Raw genomic sequence first — 17,004 nt, forward strand, 5'->3', positions numbered from 1 at the left:
TTCTCTCTCGATGCATTGTCGTATATTTCTTCATAAAGTACATTTCGTCGGATACACTCGTGCTAGAAGTGAACGCGCGTAAAAAGTACAATAATTGACGTGTCTAACATTTATATGTTGATATTTATTCACGTAATTTCTGCTGCATGACAGATATACTAACGGCTTTTAAAAGACTTCACTCTTTGTACTTTGTATATTTTTTTTATAAAAGCACTGAATCTAATTAAGCGCTTAATATAATTAAACGTTTCTAATAACTTTGTATTACAAGGGGTATATTCATTAAAAACATCGCGTTAATACTTCTAACAGCGATAAAAAAGAATTCTATGAATTATTTTCCAAGGAGTATTTTTCTCGTAGCTCCGAAGTTTTGTCCAGCTTGTGTAGCTCCCTTATTGGTACCAGCTTGCAAACCAATGAGTCCTTCGCCAGCTCTTAGCTGTTCCTCCGTGAAAGACCTTTTGTTTTCCTCCGCTGGCCTCGGTCCCAGCCAGGGACCGCGCCATTCCGGATGCTTATATGTCTGTAAATTATTTAAAAAAAATAAATATTTTTCTTACTACTAAAAGTGATACTTTATATTGTATTGAATAATTGTAAAAAGTGTATGATTAATTCATATAAATGTTACTTATTCCTTCTCAGATTCGCAAAACAAAATCCTGGAAAATCATATACTTATACTATATTTCTTTTAAAAATCTTTCTTAAAAGAATCTTTAGATTTCTTAAATACTATATAAAATTTTCTTATAAAATATTAATTTAATATAAAAGAAATAAAATGGTAAGATTATCTATATAATATATAATTGTTTACAGTTCGTCCGATGGCGAAGATGGTATTCGTCACTTGAGCGATATTTTTACGTTCAATCAGATCGACAGCTTGAAAGAGATCGACATCAGGTACTCCGTATTTCACGCAGGCTTTTTGGAACCTGAAAAAGAGACCAGGAATAGACACTTTTACATGTTACATAGATTCAATAAAGAAATGAAAAAATTGACGTAGTTTCACATATTTAAATTAATGAACGGAATGTTTCGAAAAAAAAGACGCGAAAAAGAGAGGTACCGAAGGATCCCCTGCGACGAGAAAGAGTCGTGGGACACGCCATACGGCAAGTCGGAGGGAAGACAAAGGCGGGGGAGAAACAAAAGAGACGCAAGCTACGTGCAACTCCTTTATACGGCTGTTCGCCTGGGCGTCGCCTTTGGCTAGTGACGCGCTTCTATTGTTCAGTCGCTAATTATCGCCGCTTGGTAATTAACGGGCTGTGCGATACGCAATTGCGACCGCGGCTGCGAATACGACAAGGCGATGGCCTTTGTTCTCCGCGTCGCAGTAATGACGTGTCGCGTGTGCCCGTTTAACAGGATAGCAGAATCACTCTCCGTTTCCAACCGTCGAAGACGATTGACGCCATCCCGCCGGTCACGCTACGATATAGATACAAAAAGTATGGAAATTCGTGTAATTTACACTAGTGATTTTTCTATACAATTTTTATTAAATCTAGTGGTAGTTTGTTTTTTTACCGAAGATAATTCCGATTAATATCCAATATATTAATTGTATATTTGCAGAACGAAGATAAATCATCTGACGATTGTGAGCGTGAGAAGTTTAATGTTTTCAACTTTGTACCAAATGATAAATATGAGATATAAAGCTGAATCGTAATCATAGCGCGAGAAAGCGTCTAACATGTGGGAAATATTTGGCATACGTCAAACATGCTTCATATTTCAGCCTGCTCATTCTGATGTGTTCCTGACGCTCGACGCGTCTATCGCATATGAGGCATTGAATAACGAAACAATTTATCGCACGCGATGAGCACCGCATATTAATGCCCGTATTCATAGTCATTCCTTATACAAGGCCTCCTTAAATTTAGCTTTAGATGTTTTTCAGCCAATAACAAGATTTATAGAGCATCTGAGGATAAACTTAGGGAGGCCTTGAATATAACGTCTGACTGTAAATACGGGCATAAATCAATTGAAGGAACGAAAAAGAACTTGCGTCACTTCATCGAAGAGTACGAAATTCAAATTGCGCCTTTATGATACGTCCTATACATGATCTTCTATTATAGGAACTTAACTTTAGGAAACACTCTAATATATACAGTGGAAAATATAGGATTTTGTGTAATGAGTATAAATATATTTAATAATTATATACTTAACTTTTTTAAGAGAGATAAATATATATTTATATGTATGATAGTATTTAAATATATATTATTATCAAGGAATATATTTAAAAATTAGGGAAATAAAGAATAAATAAAAATCATGAGATTTCGTATCATCTCGGATGATACGATGAGATTCAGTTTTTAAGAATGGAAAAGCCATTTGCTCCCGCGAGACGACGGACAATTTTTAACAAGAATCCTTGACAAAACCGTGGATCGATCAAGCGACCACGACATGGCATATCCGCTGCAACCTGTTGCGCTCGTCGAGCGGAGAGCGTGAGGCAGGTCAGTGCTCACGAGCGGTCCGTCTATCAGAGCCGCATGAGGCGGCCTCCTGTCCGCGGCGGGCGGCACGCCAGATCCCTCCTCGCCGTGCAGCGTACTCCTCGCGTGATCTTACGCGTACCGCGCGCGAAGACATACGCGGGTAGGCGGAATTGCGCGCCAGCGCGAGCGACAACGGCCAGCGGTGGTGGCGGCTGCGGCGGCGGCGGCGGCGGCGGTGGCGGCGTATCAACCTTCGCCGAGATCATACTACTCGCGTAGAAAGGGAGTAACGCGGAGTGGCCGCGCTGCGCATCGTTCGCCCCACTACCTCGGGGACGCGCTCTTAAACATTCAAAACGCGCCAAACGCCGAAGAAGCGCGACATGCGCACGGCAATGCGCCCGACGGCGACGGCGACGCGCGCGAGACACCGCGGACGCGCGCGCCGACCCTCCTCGCCAGGAAGGACAGAGGACCCTCGGCGGGGAGAGAAAAGACCGTCACGTCCGCGAGAAACGTGTGTCTCCTATCCGGCGGGCGTAAGGGAGCGCAATCCCGTTTATCCCGACGAGCGACGAAAGGGGTGAGAAAGCGGAAAAGCGCGGCGAGGGTGCGCGCTTCTTTTTGCGCTCTCCTAAAATCACCTCCTCGCGGGCAAATACTTCATCAGGGTTGTAGCAATGTGCTACAGGCGTTTCGACTCGGATACCCTATTTTCGGGTTGCGACCGTGCAAATAAATATAGCGCCGGACGATTGCCTATAGGTATTGCGAAAGCGAGCGGCGCAGAGAACTTGAGGGACCAGAAGAAAGATTCGAATCCCGGGAAGAAGGAAATACTATATTGTAGAGCTTACGAGACGTGAGACACTGCAACTGACTGACAACCATCCCTCGATAAACTCTCAGCGAACTTTTAATTAAATTATCATTAAATGATCACGCAATTAATTTGCAATGTATAGCACCGAATTCATTGCGCGCGTGGATCGACACGTTTGAAGAAGAGCGCGCGATGATGCAAGGATAACGTATGGAGTCTCACGGAGAATTTTCGTCCTTCCGCGCGCTCGGTATAGCGGCCGCGCTATGTAACGCGAGAGAGTCTACATATATCTATCGTTTTCACTTTCATCGCTCTCCAATGTATAGTCGATGGTCCCGACCTCAGACTTTGTCGGTTCTCGGCTGCCAGGCGAGCAGAACGCGCCAGGAGTCGCGGGATCCCGTCGCCGTATCGGGGCGTTTCGCGCCCAATCGCACCGGCACCGGCGATATCGCGCGCGATTCTCGAAACTCGCCCGCGAGTATCCGCACGAGGGTCAACAATCTCTCGACTCGCGACGAGACGGTCGTTGATCGGCGTTGTCGATACTCCGCAGTCGAGGAATTGACGCAAAACACTGTCGATTGCGTAAAGTCGACGGCGGATTAGGGAACCATGAACGCACAGAAGGCGCGTCGTCGCCGCGCGCGAGAGTTAAGCGGAGAAAAGCCCCTCACCGCGCGATGGCAATTATCTGCATCCCTCGCGTCTCGCGCTAATCGCGGATAACGTCTTACGTGATGGAAAAAGAAATTAAACTTTAAAAAGTAAACGACAATACAAATACTATTAACGTATAAGTTAATTAATAATTAGTAATGTAATCATATTAAATAATCCGTTTAATAATGCCATGTTGAGTATCTCTTAAATTTTTCAAAGACACCTCATTATTTATAATGCTTAAGAAAAAAATTCCAAAAAGAACTAATAAAAAACTTGATATTAACTAATAACTAATAAATAATCAATATATTGAAACAATTTTACTAGTTACTGATCACTTAATAAATGAAATATCAACTGAAAAGTATTACCGGTAACTGACTACACTCATTAATTTTATTAAACTGAATGTCTACTGAGAAGCATTACCAGTTACTGATTCTCGAATTCAATCACTGATAAAACATTACAAGTTACTAATGCAAACTGCTTCAACATATCAATCACTGATGCAACTAAATCAGTTTCTTGTTTTAAGAGAAGAAATACTTATAGCAAAATTAATATCATCAATGTTTTAAAATAACTAAAATAAATATATAAATCAATTATTTAGAGAACATATTAGCAGATAGTACAATCCATCTGGTTATTATATTCGGTTCTGTGTGGTTCGTTCATTCTTTAAATAATTTCTTTTTTTTTCTAGCGGTCTTGCATTAGTTATGAAGTGATACTCACTGATTAAGATTGTCCATCATCTTGTAATCTCCACCGGAGGTATTAATCTTGGAGATCAAACCGGGTTGCAGTTTATTCATCAGCATGCAGAGCAGAACGCCATCCCTTAGAGCGTCTTCATAACTCACGCCTATATTAGAAAGCAGGTGAACATATACATTATATTTCATCGTTTAAGATATAATTCTCGCAAGGACAAATATATTATAAGCCATAAGCTATAATTTAGGTATAAAAAAAAATTATTTTTAAGATATACAAAGGTTAACTTGTGTATATATGACACGTGATCTCTTTCGAAATTTAAATATTATGTCACAATACAATCTGAGGAATAATAAATTAATGTTGTCCTCCCTGATTAAAAATGCGGTAAAAAATGCGTACATTTTTCCCAGGACCTCAAGAAAGATCTAGTGTAAAGATTTCGAGGGAAAGATCTGAAACTCTCCAATGAGCTTGTATTTTGCTAGTAGAACACCGTCGCATTTATCGGACGCATTTACATGGAGAAAGCCTCGAGAGAAAAGGAGAGCGATTTCGCCCGATGGCGAAAAGAATGTTGATGACCACGGCGGCACCAGGATCACAGAAGTGACGCCCTTCCTTCCTCGCCGAAAACCGCGCGCGGTTTCAGGGAGGGAGGGAGAGAGAGAGACAGAGAGAGGCGGGAGAACCAGGGGCTTGCGCGATAGATAGTCAGGGAGATGAGCTTTGACTTTCGCGCGCTGGGGAATCCGACGGCGTTTTATCAACGTCGAACTCGCCACGTGGTCTCCCTGCCATCGGCCATTTTTTCGCTCGATACACCGCACGCTGAATGGATACCACCTGCCCTTCCACCATCCGTCGCTCCCTCCCCGTCGCGATCCGCCCAGTCGGGAGGATCGAACAGATTCACCGCGAAATAATAACCGCGAACGACCGGGTCGGATGTGCAACCAGCGCTCGCTCATGGCGCCCCATTATGCCAAGAGGCGAGCCAAGGGGGCATGGCATTTTTTGTTACGTCGAACGAAGAATCAGGAAAGGCCGGCCGCGTCTTGCGGGTGCGCGCACTTTTTGCTCGCTTTGATCGGCGGACGCGACACCGGCGCCCGCCAACACCGCCGACGCCGCCGTCGGCGTCTTCCCCGTCGGCGGCCGGCCGCCTCCGGCGCGCTCGAGCGTCTCGCCGCGACGTGATGCGCAGCCCGTCGCCATTCGAAAGACACGACGCGTCTCGGACTCCTAGGGGCGCAGCCCGCCGCAAGAGCTGTGCGTGCCGCGTCGCGCTGTCATTGCGTTTTTTTGTCGCTGCTCTCCCTCCCCTTCCTACGCCCACCTCCCCCACGTCAGCGATACAACCGGTGTATCGATGTATCCAATCTATCGGCGCGCGACGCTGCCCGCCGGCCACCGCCACCACCGCCACCCGCGTCGCCGCTCCCACCGCCACTGCCGTGGCAAATTGTATCGACGCGCGGCATCCCGAAGCAACAGTTGGCATAACTCACCCCCTCCCCTCGCCCTCGTACGAGTTTTCCAATAACCACGAGATTGGCGTTAATCGCGTCGATGCGTCTCTCCGTTCTCCGATTTTCGTCTGTACCAAATTAGCGAGAGCCTTACACGCTGAATCGTTAATACATGGATACAGTCGGGGTGCAGAACACACGTCGTCGCAATTGTCACAATAATTCAGATAAAATGCAATAGAGCTTTGCAGATAACTTTCCGTCTTCCTGTATAATTTGTTTTAACATTTAAAACAATGCCAGAAAAATTGCTCAGAGCAAAATGCAAACGGTTCGCGAAGAATACGCGCGCGAGAACTAACAAAAGCATTTCATTAAAGCGACGCGTATAAAATTCCGAAAGCAATGAGAAAGCGTAATGAGAAAGCTGCAGCAGGTACACAGTTTACGGCTTCGCTTTAATCCTCTAGATGTAGTAGATTGTCGTAATGTACACATTTATACGAGAATATCAACGTAGTTTCTCGCGTCTATAGTTTCCTCTTGCTTTTATGTATTTTCTGTATATCGTAGGTTTGAATCTAATACCATTCATCGCGCGAAATATATTCTTACAAGAATTCTTTGAAAAAACTTTAAAACGGAATCTTTTTTATTTCTAATCCGACAGAAAATCCGACAGAATGATGCTATCTAATACTTAACAAAGAAAAGAAATCTTTGAAAGTTTTTTATGCATTTTATGCTACGCTCCACGAATTCGGCGATATTAGAACGAAAGATTTCGCAGTGTGTATTTACATAAAAAATCTGAAGGATAAAACAACAAAAAGTACTCTTTCGATAGTATGTGACAAACAAGATGAAAGAATTTCTCGTTAATTAAAAAAATTAAGATATTTTATAGGATATTTTCGGGCGGGAGGACACGTGCCAACTGTCTAAAAGACTACTAGCCTGATCCTGCAAGGACGATGCGTCACGTGGTTTTGGGTTGGTGGGGATCGCGCTAAAACGCCTACCCCGAAATCTGCTCGCCTAGTACGCGGCTGGTCGTATACTTGAATTCTCGATTGACGAGCCATCGACAGGCGATTGGTTCTGGATAGCCCATCGCAATTCCGATCAAACCTAATTATACCACGACGCTCGAAGCGGCGACGGATCACTGTCATTAATAAATTTCGGCACAATTTAATTTTTTCGAAGAAAGAATTTTCCTACATATTATTTTTTTCTTTCTGAAATGGTCATCGGGATCCCAATTTAATTAAAACTTGCTTTTTCGGGATTTGCTTCAGCTCGAAGAAAGAATTGATTGGAGAAAAGAACAAGACCTGTTGCTCGTTTTGTGTAGCGCGGACGGTTCGGTTGGTATCAGGGATGTATTACGCGCTTCCGTCGCGTTCGCGTTTCCGCTTTCCCCGAACCTCTCGTTTCGCTTCTTCACTCGAGTCTCTCACGTTCTTCAAGAACCTTATCCCTAGGATCCTCATGAATCAAACGTGCAAACAAAGAGAACACCAAATAGCGAGAGGCTAATTCTATATAATACGAATAAAATGTAGTAATTTGTGAAATCTAATTATCAATATAAAATGCAATCTTTGCAAATGTGTACGTTTAACGAAATCATGTTCTTACGACAATCACACGTCAAATTTTTTATAAACATTATTTATTTTATTATTACTTACTGCAGAACTGAATTTGTCTTTGTCATAAATATTATAAGAACGGTTAATCGATTATTTGAAGCAGAATTTTAATCTGAGACAACATTCTTACTAAAAATACAGATAAACGTTCTATACAAAGGCAAGCAATTTTAATTAATGAGAAATTCTTTTATCTAGAGCAGAAAGCATCTCATTTATTACATGTTATCGAAAAGATATCTTTTATCTCATCCTCAAGAATTTTTACGTATATATATATATATATATCTTTCAGAGAAATCCTCCGATGGAATTTCGTTACAAATCAAATTCGAATAATCTTAAGAAACGAGAGAGATACGCAAAGTGTCTCGACATATGAACGGAGGCGAGAACGTTCTTTATTGACGTTTCTTTCCGCGGGCGGGGCGAATTTCACGCTGTATGACACCTCCGCTTTTCCACGATATCCAGGCAGCATCCGGCCGGTGTTCTCTTCGACAAACAAATGCGCGCCGATGCGCGCCGATGCGCGCGGGCCGGCTGTCCCGCCAGAGGATAAACAAGCGTGACATGCTGATAGGTTCCTGGTAGTGTCGAAACGCGGTGAGATGTCGTAAACCCGAGAAGATGACAGAAAATCGATAGAGGGCCGCCTTCACGGGACGCCCGTCGTCCGCGGCATCGGCGCCCGTCTTTCGCCCGTTTTTCTTCCCGCGGATGCGGCCCGCGCGTGATGCTGGCCTGATCGTTTTCAGACGCCGTGCGTCTTCCTGCTGTCTTCGGGGGAAAAAATCCCGGAACGCAACAAATATGTATCGGCGGATCGGGACTATTCCCGCGGGTGATACTATCCTGCTACGTTGACACGTCACGGTCGTCATGTTGGGTGAATTTGACGTGAAATCGATGGCACGCCTCCGGATGCGGATCTCCCGCTGCCCGTTCGCAATTCTTTAACGCTGTGAATAATGAATTGTGAAACGTTAAGGATTCCGGGATGCGGAATCACCGAGAAAGATCTTGCATTATAAGGGAGATCACGCCAAATTGCAGGCTACGCTAATGAGCGGTTTCGACAAACCGTGCGTTAGGTAGCAACGACTTCAGATATCGACGACACAAATTATCCAGTATCGTCTGGTCATCGAAAACTTGTCTGGGCTTTAAATAACCGTGTGATGATTATTTCAATTTACTTACGAGTTTTTTAATCTTGCTCAATTATCGAATTAAGGAAGACTGATTTTTGTGAGAATTTAGCTTCATTTCTATTAATGATTAGATATCTTTCTATCGTGTGACAATTATCTCTGTTTAAATTGCGTTCCTCGCTAGCGATTGTATCACAAATTAGATTAGACATTCTATTCCGGAAGGAAGGAAGACCCGTCGCGTCGGAGAGAAAAAGACGCGACGAACGCGCTTGCGTCACCGTCGTATCGATTAAATGTCAGACTCATGTCATAAAGACGTCACAGGCACGGTTTTCACCAGGACAACATCCTGCGCTTGAATTTACGACCGCCGACGTGGCAACAGGTCTCGCGGGAACTCGACGTGCACCGTTGTACGCAGAATCCGAGATCACGCCGCTTTTCTCTCGTTTCTAACTGCTAATAAATCTCGACGTAAGTATTTATCGTTATTAAGATGTGTTCAGTCTTCGTCACCTATTTCTTATCCGATTAAAATGCATTTAAACGCATAAAAGATCTATACTATTCCTGGAGCAGCTAAAGGCTAGAAAAATCAGAACATATAAGTTTAATTTTAAAAAATACATATGTATATAAAAATATTGTATATAAAATAAGTTCAAAAAATAATTATACGATTTGCCGTTTTAAATAGAATATGACAATTACACATCTCTTAAAGCACATAATTTTTCCAGCTATTAGAATATCATTAGAATAAGCTGCAGGGGGAACAAAAACAAATCAAAACGCTCGAGATGCTCGACCACTCAGGGTCGTGTATTTTCCTGTCATGTACGTTAGCAGTCACGTTGACGTTCTCACGATGATCGTCACCGCAGGTGGCAATGCACGTCCTCGTGGTCGTGGTCATGTCATAACATTCTTTCGCTACCTTCTCCTCCTCCTCCCTCCCCATCTGCCGGCGCGCGCGTGCGCCAGCATCACCTATAACTCGCGGCGAACCACCTGTTGATCGTGCGACGCTCGTAAATCTAGCTCGGGGCTGTAATCCTGGTAGGCTCGTCTCGGAATGACGTCATTGACGATCTCTTGACGGACAACTGACACTCGCGGCCCATCCTCGAGTGATCGGCCGACCCCCAGTCGCTCGTCGCGCGGACTTCTTTTCGTTATTGAAGGAGTTCTTCTTAGCGGTCCTCCTTCACCCCCTCGGCCTCTCGTCGGCGGTTCTCGCGACGCACGCGAGAGGAGCTTACCAGGGTCTTCCGCGCGGAATGGAACAAGGTATCCATCCCCATAAATTCATCTACTGCTCGCCGTTACTTCCCTAGTAGGCGCGAGCTTCCGTGACGTCACGCTGCGTCACATGACGAGAACGTACTCGATGATTCTCAATGATCGCGGCTGACCCGGAGGGTCGGAGGAGAGGAACGAGAGAGTGCTAGCGAGAGGACGGGAGGGCGTAACGCGCGGCCGTGGGGTCGTAATTTAGCGAATCGACCCGTCGGCGACGGGTGTTGGCGGGACACCCTATAAATCCCTCAAACGTCTGCTGGTGCCCTGGTGCACCCGAGCGACTTACGCCACCGTGACGGACGGATGACTGACGTTTCTTCTGTTTTGGAAGCGTCGCGCGTATTACCGGGGAGTTAAGCAGTGTTCACATTGATGACAAATCGCTTCGAGATTATCTCTTCGAATGGAGGAGAGTCTGACTACGTTGGAGCGCTTTGTGCGAGGATGATCTTATCCAAGCGGACAGCAATTCCGAGCAGATCAAATTCAAATGACGCTCGCCCTTGTGCCTCTATACATATCACTCAATTCTACACGATTGTTTAATATACGTAATTGTAATGATATTGCAATTTTCCTTATACAAGAGACGAATTCTAGAATCTTTAGATAGACCAAATTCTGAAAATGAAACTCAACATTCGTATACTTCGAAGGACAAAAGTTGCTGATCAGAATTTGTCGGTCATTTATTGTGAACGCTATTCGATCGTTGACGTACAACAAACACGGATATAATTGTTCGCGAAAGAAGTAGGAGTAAGAAGTGAAAGAAAGAGAGATGACATATAAACTAGTAGCGCAAGTTACGACCATCCGGAGTGCCGTATGCGGCCCTGGTACGCCAGCGTCCCTACGACGTAACATGATGTACAGATGACGGTAAATCAATACGCATCGTCGACTATCAGCTCTAACGTTCGAGGCCTGTAAAACGTAAATCACGAAAAAATAAAACAGGAATATTTGTCGACGACGCCGAGATCGGCACGATAGAAATATGTATTTATGAAAAAGCATTATCAATACGTATATGCGACAATAAATAAATTCTGATATACATTTCACAAGATATTTGATGTAACTTAAACTGAAAATTAGGACGAGAAGCTTTTAATTGTTTTGCTTGTAACAAATAATTTCGATAATGTAAAAACAATTTTCAAATGCTGATATTTAATTAATATCGCGATTTTTTTTTTTCATTAATGTTTAATTATTTATTTATTTTTATTTTTTGTATCTTTTGCTGCGTATATAAAAGAATATCGATGTCAAAGTTGCTCGTATTATTTTATTCGTAATCGACACAATAGAAATTTCAATATTAAGTGCAATAAATGTACAAAAATTTTACAAAACTTCTCTCTCAATAATTTTTTTCCTAATAAAATATACGCAACGTGTAAACTGCTGTTCAGCAAGGTTTGCGGACTAGCTTCGGATATAACTCGATTATTCGGGGGACACGCGTCGGTTATTAATATTCAAGACAAGTCGCGACAAAGTCGTTAATGTGATATTTCGCGATCGAGACCCATCAGACAAGGATCGTGCCAAGCATGCCTTGCGAGCTTCCGGGAGCAGGCTACCATCCGTATTTGGAAGTCCCGTGGGATACCTTGAAATTCCCATCAAACTCCCGCTGCGCGTGCATCAGGGTTCCAGTGTCTAGGGCGGATCAGGAACCGCCTGGAGCGCGGCAAGAGGGGCGTGATTGCACCGTGAGACCATTTAAGTTCAATTTTAAACGAGTCAATAACATCAAAAGCTTCGACTATCCGGCTCGCATCCTCGCGTAGAGCTCTACGTAACATATATATCGTTCATTGTGATCCGGATCATCCCTAGACACAATTCATCGAAGATAGGACTCCGATGAATACCGAATATACGTTCTCAAAGCACCAGAGCAGCAGAAAGAAGACGAAACAGCGAAATGTCATTTCTTTTAGGGATGGATAGAAATAAAGATATTAAATAATATCGTCATTTCATACCTTCGCAGCCTTGATATTTCTGTGATAGAGTTTTGTCTTCTTCAATGAGTAATTCTGCGGCACAGTTTATTATTTGATGACAGCTTATCTTAATTCGCGATTTTGACTATCTTTTCCCGTTAATTTATACTGGAATAAACATTAAAATAAATTTGTAATACTTATTAATAACGATCATTTTACGACACATTTTACCAGACAAGTAGACTTAGAAGTAACATCTATCACGAAAAAATAAAAATAAAAGGAAGAAATATAAGTAACGTCAGTGCAAATCAACGTTACAGCTCGAGAAATATATATAAAGATTTGATGAAAAGTTCATTTAGATTGTTAGAAAAGATTAATCGTGCCGCAAAATTTTCTCTATCGCAATCGATACCAATTTAGAAACCAAAGTGAATTTCTTTTTTTTACGAGCACTCGATTCCGCGTGTTTTCCGACAGGTACGCTCAAGGTTCGCGAACACCAGGCTGCCACTCGTTCAAGAGAGCTTTCTTGTGGGGGCCGAGAAAACCCCCACTTAGATGGCCGTAGGTACCGAAGGTTCCTAGTGGGGATTAATCATGTGCCCGAGTGGGGGTGGTTTCGTCGTTTGGCCACCTCCACCACGTCCTCAGCACAACCAGGATGACAGTCATAGGTGGAGGCTCGTTAAATCTAAACACTCGACATAATCAGCATTATCGGGTGCATCTTGAGTTCCTGCATGTCCGAGGGTCTTGGCGAACGCGATAGAAACGAGATCACGCTTGCGGTGGCTGGTCGATGAACGCCCGCGACGAGCTCTCGCGATAGCTCAAACGGCAGTGAGAAACTCATCGAACAATTTATTGATCTTACTAATTGAAAAGTACCTTATTTCGATTCGCGTTTATTTAAATCTGTAAGAAGTGTAATTTTATATTAAATCTATTACATATATGCAATAGCACACTTCGGTTGATTAATTTTAATGGACAAAATACAATTATCGTAACTCTGTTGCAGTAATAAGTTACAAATTTTTCTACAAAATAATACTTTTTTTAGTATGCATACAATAATATAATATATATAATATATAATAAATTAATAAAATTTTAAGCTATTTATATATTTACAAACTATCAAGTAACTTAGAAAATTCTTTAGTTTTCTTTTTCTCTCTTTCTTTTATGATAATATTTTTTTCCATTAATTATGGTTCGAAAATAGTATTTCAAGTAAGAATTGTTATCTGTAGCCATCGCTTTACAGTGTTATGAATATTGGCGATATATTATTAGGAATATGTTATTGATTTCGCAGATTCTACGATGTACGTTTTCAATCCGTTTATCAAATTAAGTCCTTATTTAGACTGTAGATGAGAAACTAGTGGAAAGAGTAAACGCGGAGACGCGCAAACGTACGTGAAGTAATGCCGATTGCGTCGACGCCTGGCGTGTTTGTCGCAACAGGGGTGTATGTCGAATCGAGGGTTGTCCGCCGGGGCATACTCGATAGGGTGGCTCGCAATGACGTAACAAAGCGCGCGTTTTGCCAGGCGAGTATAACGCAACAGGAGGGTGGAACTACCCTTTGTGAGTTCGGGTAAAGTTTAGTAATCTCGTAAAAATCGCTAACACGTAGGCCTCTAATTACGCTCAGCTTATATTCAGAAGAGAATTCTATAAAAGCTCGTCGCAATCCGTGTGCCAATAAGTGTCCAATAAGTTTTATATGTAAAAATTAATTGTTCTAAAATACGAACATTGTTTTCTTTTTTTCGGACACGAATAAAAATAATAATAAAATAATATCAATAACACGCGATTGATTTTTAATGCGTTTACACATTGTATTTACATTTACATTTACCACAGTGAAGCATAACATGCGAGTTTGTACCTACGTTCGTATCTACATTACGTCGCACGTTGTGCTGCAGACGCTCGAGATCAATATCGTTATGCAACGTGTACCTCGTCGCCACCGTTGCATTTTCAATTACACGACGGATGTACTATACGGGGGAACTGACCTCGCGACGAAGCTTAACCTTTGCGACGTCACGCAGCCTGACATTTGTATCCGGCAATTATGTGATTCTAGTTAGATAACGGCTTGCGCTTCCACCCCTTGGCTTGAGCGTCGTCCCGACGGGGATGAAAACGTTGAAACGCTTTCGGATTCGCGTCACCTACGCGGAACAGGAGTTCATATGCGTTCGTAGAGCCATTAAATACATGGCCTTTATAAGAGCATCGTCTTTATTAATTTTTAAGTGAAAGAAAAGCGCGCTAAATATACGCAGTGCAGTACATAATTTAAAAATTATGTCTTATAAACAATTTATTTAATTTTTATATGTTTCCGAAGAGAGCAACAAATAATTGATTATTTAATTTCTCTCTTTATATAAATATAATTATAAAATTATATATATCAAAATTATAATAAATATTAAAAATCTGGTCATTAATTGTCATTCGTGAAATATGTATGAGTAATATTTTACTACAAAATCTTTTGCTTCTTAAAAAGTGTAAGAAAAGTAATACGATATGTATATATGCATATTTAAAAAATTTGTATAAGTTAAGATAAAACATCACAAAATAGTCACCTGGTGGAAATCTTCGACCGATTACAGTTTCCATCCATTGCTGAGCTTCAGCTTCTTGGCTTGCTTCGCGCTTACCAGCAACCTGTGGTTAAAAAGAAACTTAATATTATAGAACGAAAAGCTATAATAAAAAAGAAATATAACAAATTGAAAATTTTTATTTTCTTATGTCGATATGTAGATAATACATTACTTAAAAAAAATTTTGTCTAGAAAAAGAATGGTTCGATAAAACTTTGCACCATTAATAAAAAAAAGAAATAAATATTATTTATTTTGTCATGTAAGAAATTTTTTAACTAAAAAATTTAATTTCCATTTTACAGAGACAAAAATATGTTTTAGTAAGAAAAACATAATTTATATTTATTATGTTTCCTTTGAAAAAGAGTAAATTATTTATTTATAATATTATTATTACTTTATTTTTTCATAAATAGTAAAAAATGAGAATAAAATAATTATAAGATAATAAAACCTATATTTTTTAAATAAATATTGTAATAAAGATAATTAAGCAAAAATTTATTATTAAATATTCAATATTAATTTATTATAGTATTATAATTATATTGTATTATTATCTTTATATTTTACTTTGTTTTACAACAGCGTTGCGCTACAAAAGTGTAGCAAAAATATTATCTATTAAGATATGAGATAAATTGTATATATATGTGTATCCTTATATGCATATTGTTTTTATTGTTAAAAATTTATTCTGTTTTTTAATCTTGATATTTATTTTAATTTATATATATTCAATGTACATATAATGTACATAAAATAAATTTAATGTACATATATATAAATTAAAATAAAACAATATATATAGTGTTACACGCATCGCCCGGTAGACTTCTCAACCGTGAGTCAGCTGTTCCATTCCGGATATCGATCGGCAGCAGCGGTCAAGAGCCAAGCAACCAGAAATATATGTATATATGTATATAGAAATATATGTATATTTCTATATGTATATATGTATATAGAAATATATGTATAGAGAGACAGACAGAGAGAGAGAGAGAGAGAGAGAGAGAGAGAAAACTGTATGTAAATAGCATCTAAGAAAAACATGTTACATATGTAAAAATAAAAATCAAAGTTAGAATATGGAACGAAAGTATGTGTCAAGAATCTTAAGATTGAAGACACTTTTCCATATTTGTCTCTATCTTTAAAAGAAGAATAGAAGAGTTGAAAATTTTATTCTATAGTAAAGATTTATTTCTTATGTTTGAATTCAAATTATCAGTTTCCGCAGAAACTTTCAAAAATTGCCGTAGCCGATGGTATTTCACATCGTCATGGCGGGGTATTGGTAAAAGTTTTCAACTAGCAATAATCGCACCTCAGTAGAACTTCATTGGTTACGATATCGCCACTGCGCAAAGCTGACGAAAGATCCTCACGAGCTTGTATTCATAGTATAAGAGTGGTGATTTTAATACAGAGAAAGTTACGTGCGTGCACCTCGCAGCGGCCGTTTCTTGAACTAAGGGGACCAGCAGCCGAAATGATATAACTGACATTGCGACGGGCGTACTGAGCTCGCGCGTCCATTCTACGCGTATAAAATTTCATTGTTAATGGATAATTTAAATGTCGGGCCAGCCGGGTATTTGCAAGAAAATATATCCGAACAGGATCGCATGACGGTAGGAGGTTGCACGTTCGGGAGGCGCGCATGTTCAAACGGCGCGCGGTGGTGCCGCTCAGTGCCGCTTAGATTTCGATATCTTTATCTCTCGTTATGTCGTGCTCTTTTTTTTCTCTTTTCCTCTTCAATATTATTGCGATATAATTTTATAAATATACATTGTACAATAATAATTTAACTTAACTGCTTAAGTGTAATCACATAAATAGGTAAAGAAACATTAAATATGGCATCTGATATTAGCAATCACTGGTAGAAAAATGTGTTGTATTTGTGATTATAATTGTATAATAAAATAATTATAGTCAGGAATATTTTTATAGTCATTATTATTATAAATTTAGTAATAATAACCATGTACTATATTTTAAAGCTGTATAATTTATAGTACAATTATTAATATAAATTAATATTATTGTAATAGTTACTATAAAAATAATATTTCTGACTATAATTA

The 17,004-nt window shown here is 40.5% G+C and overlaps 1 protein-coding gene and 1 non-coding gene across 2 annotated transcripts in view; both read right to left on the minus strand.

Annotated features, from left to right (window-relative positions):
* LOC105839065 (muscle-specific protein 20) overlaps nucleotides 1–17,004 on the minus strand; it is a 26,659-nt gene continuing 9,655 nt past the window's right edge. Inside the window, exons 2-5 of the mRNA XM_036286486.1 lie at nucleotides 14,885–14,966; nucleotides 4,720–4,849; nucleotides 827–947; nucleotides 1–529 (exon numbers count right to left, since the gene is read on the minus strand). Of these exons, the coding sequence (XP_036142379.1) occupies nucleotides 338–529; nucleotides 827–947; nucleotides 4,720–4,849; nucleotides 14,885–14,966 (525 nt within the window). The 3' untranslated portion in view covers nucleotides 1–337. The remainder of the gene's footprint in view (nucleotides 530–826; nucleotides 948–4,719; nucleotides 4,850–14,884; nucleotides 14,967–17,004) is intronic.
* On the minus strand, nucleotides 16,143–16,283 carry LOC114255068. The gene has a single exon (XR_003626381.2). It is a non-coding gene; the product is annotated as a U4 spliceosomal RNA (small nuclear RNA).

The sequence above is a fragment of the Monomorium pharaonis genome, chromosome 4, assembly GCF_013373865.1.
Source record: "Monomorium pharaonis isolate MP-MQ-018 chromosome 4, ASM1337386v2, whole genome shotgun sequence".
Lineage (NCBI taxonomy): Eukaryota > Metazoa > Arthropoda > Insecta > Hymenoptera > Formicidae > Monomorium > Monomorium pharaonis.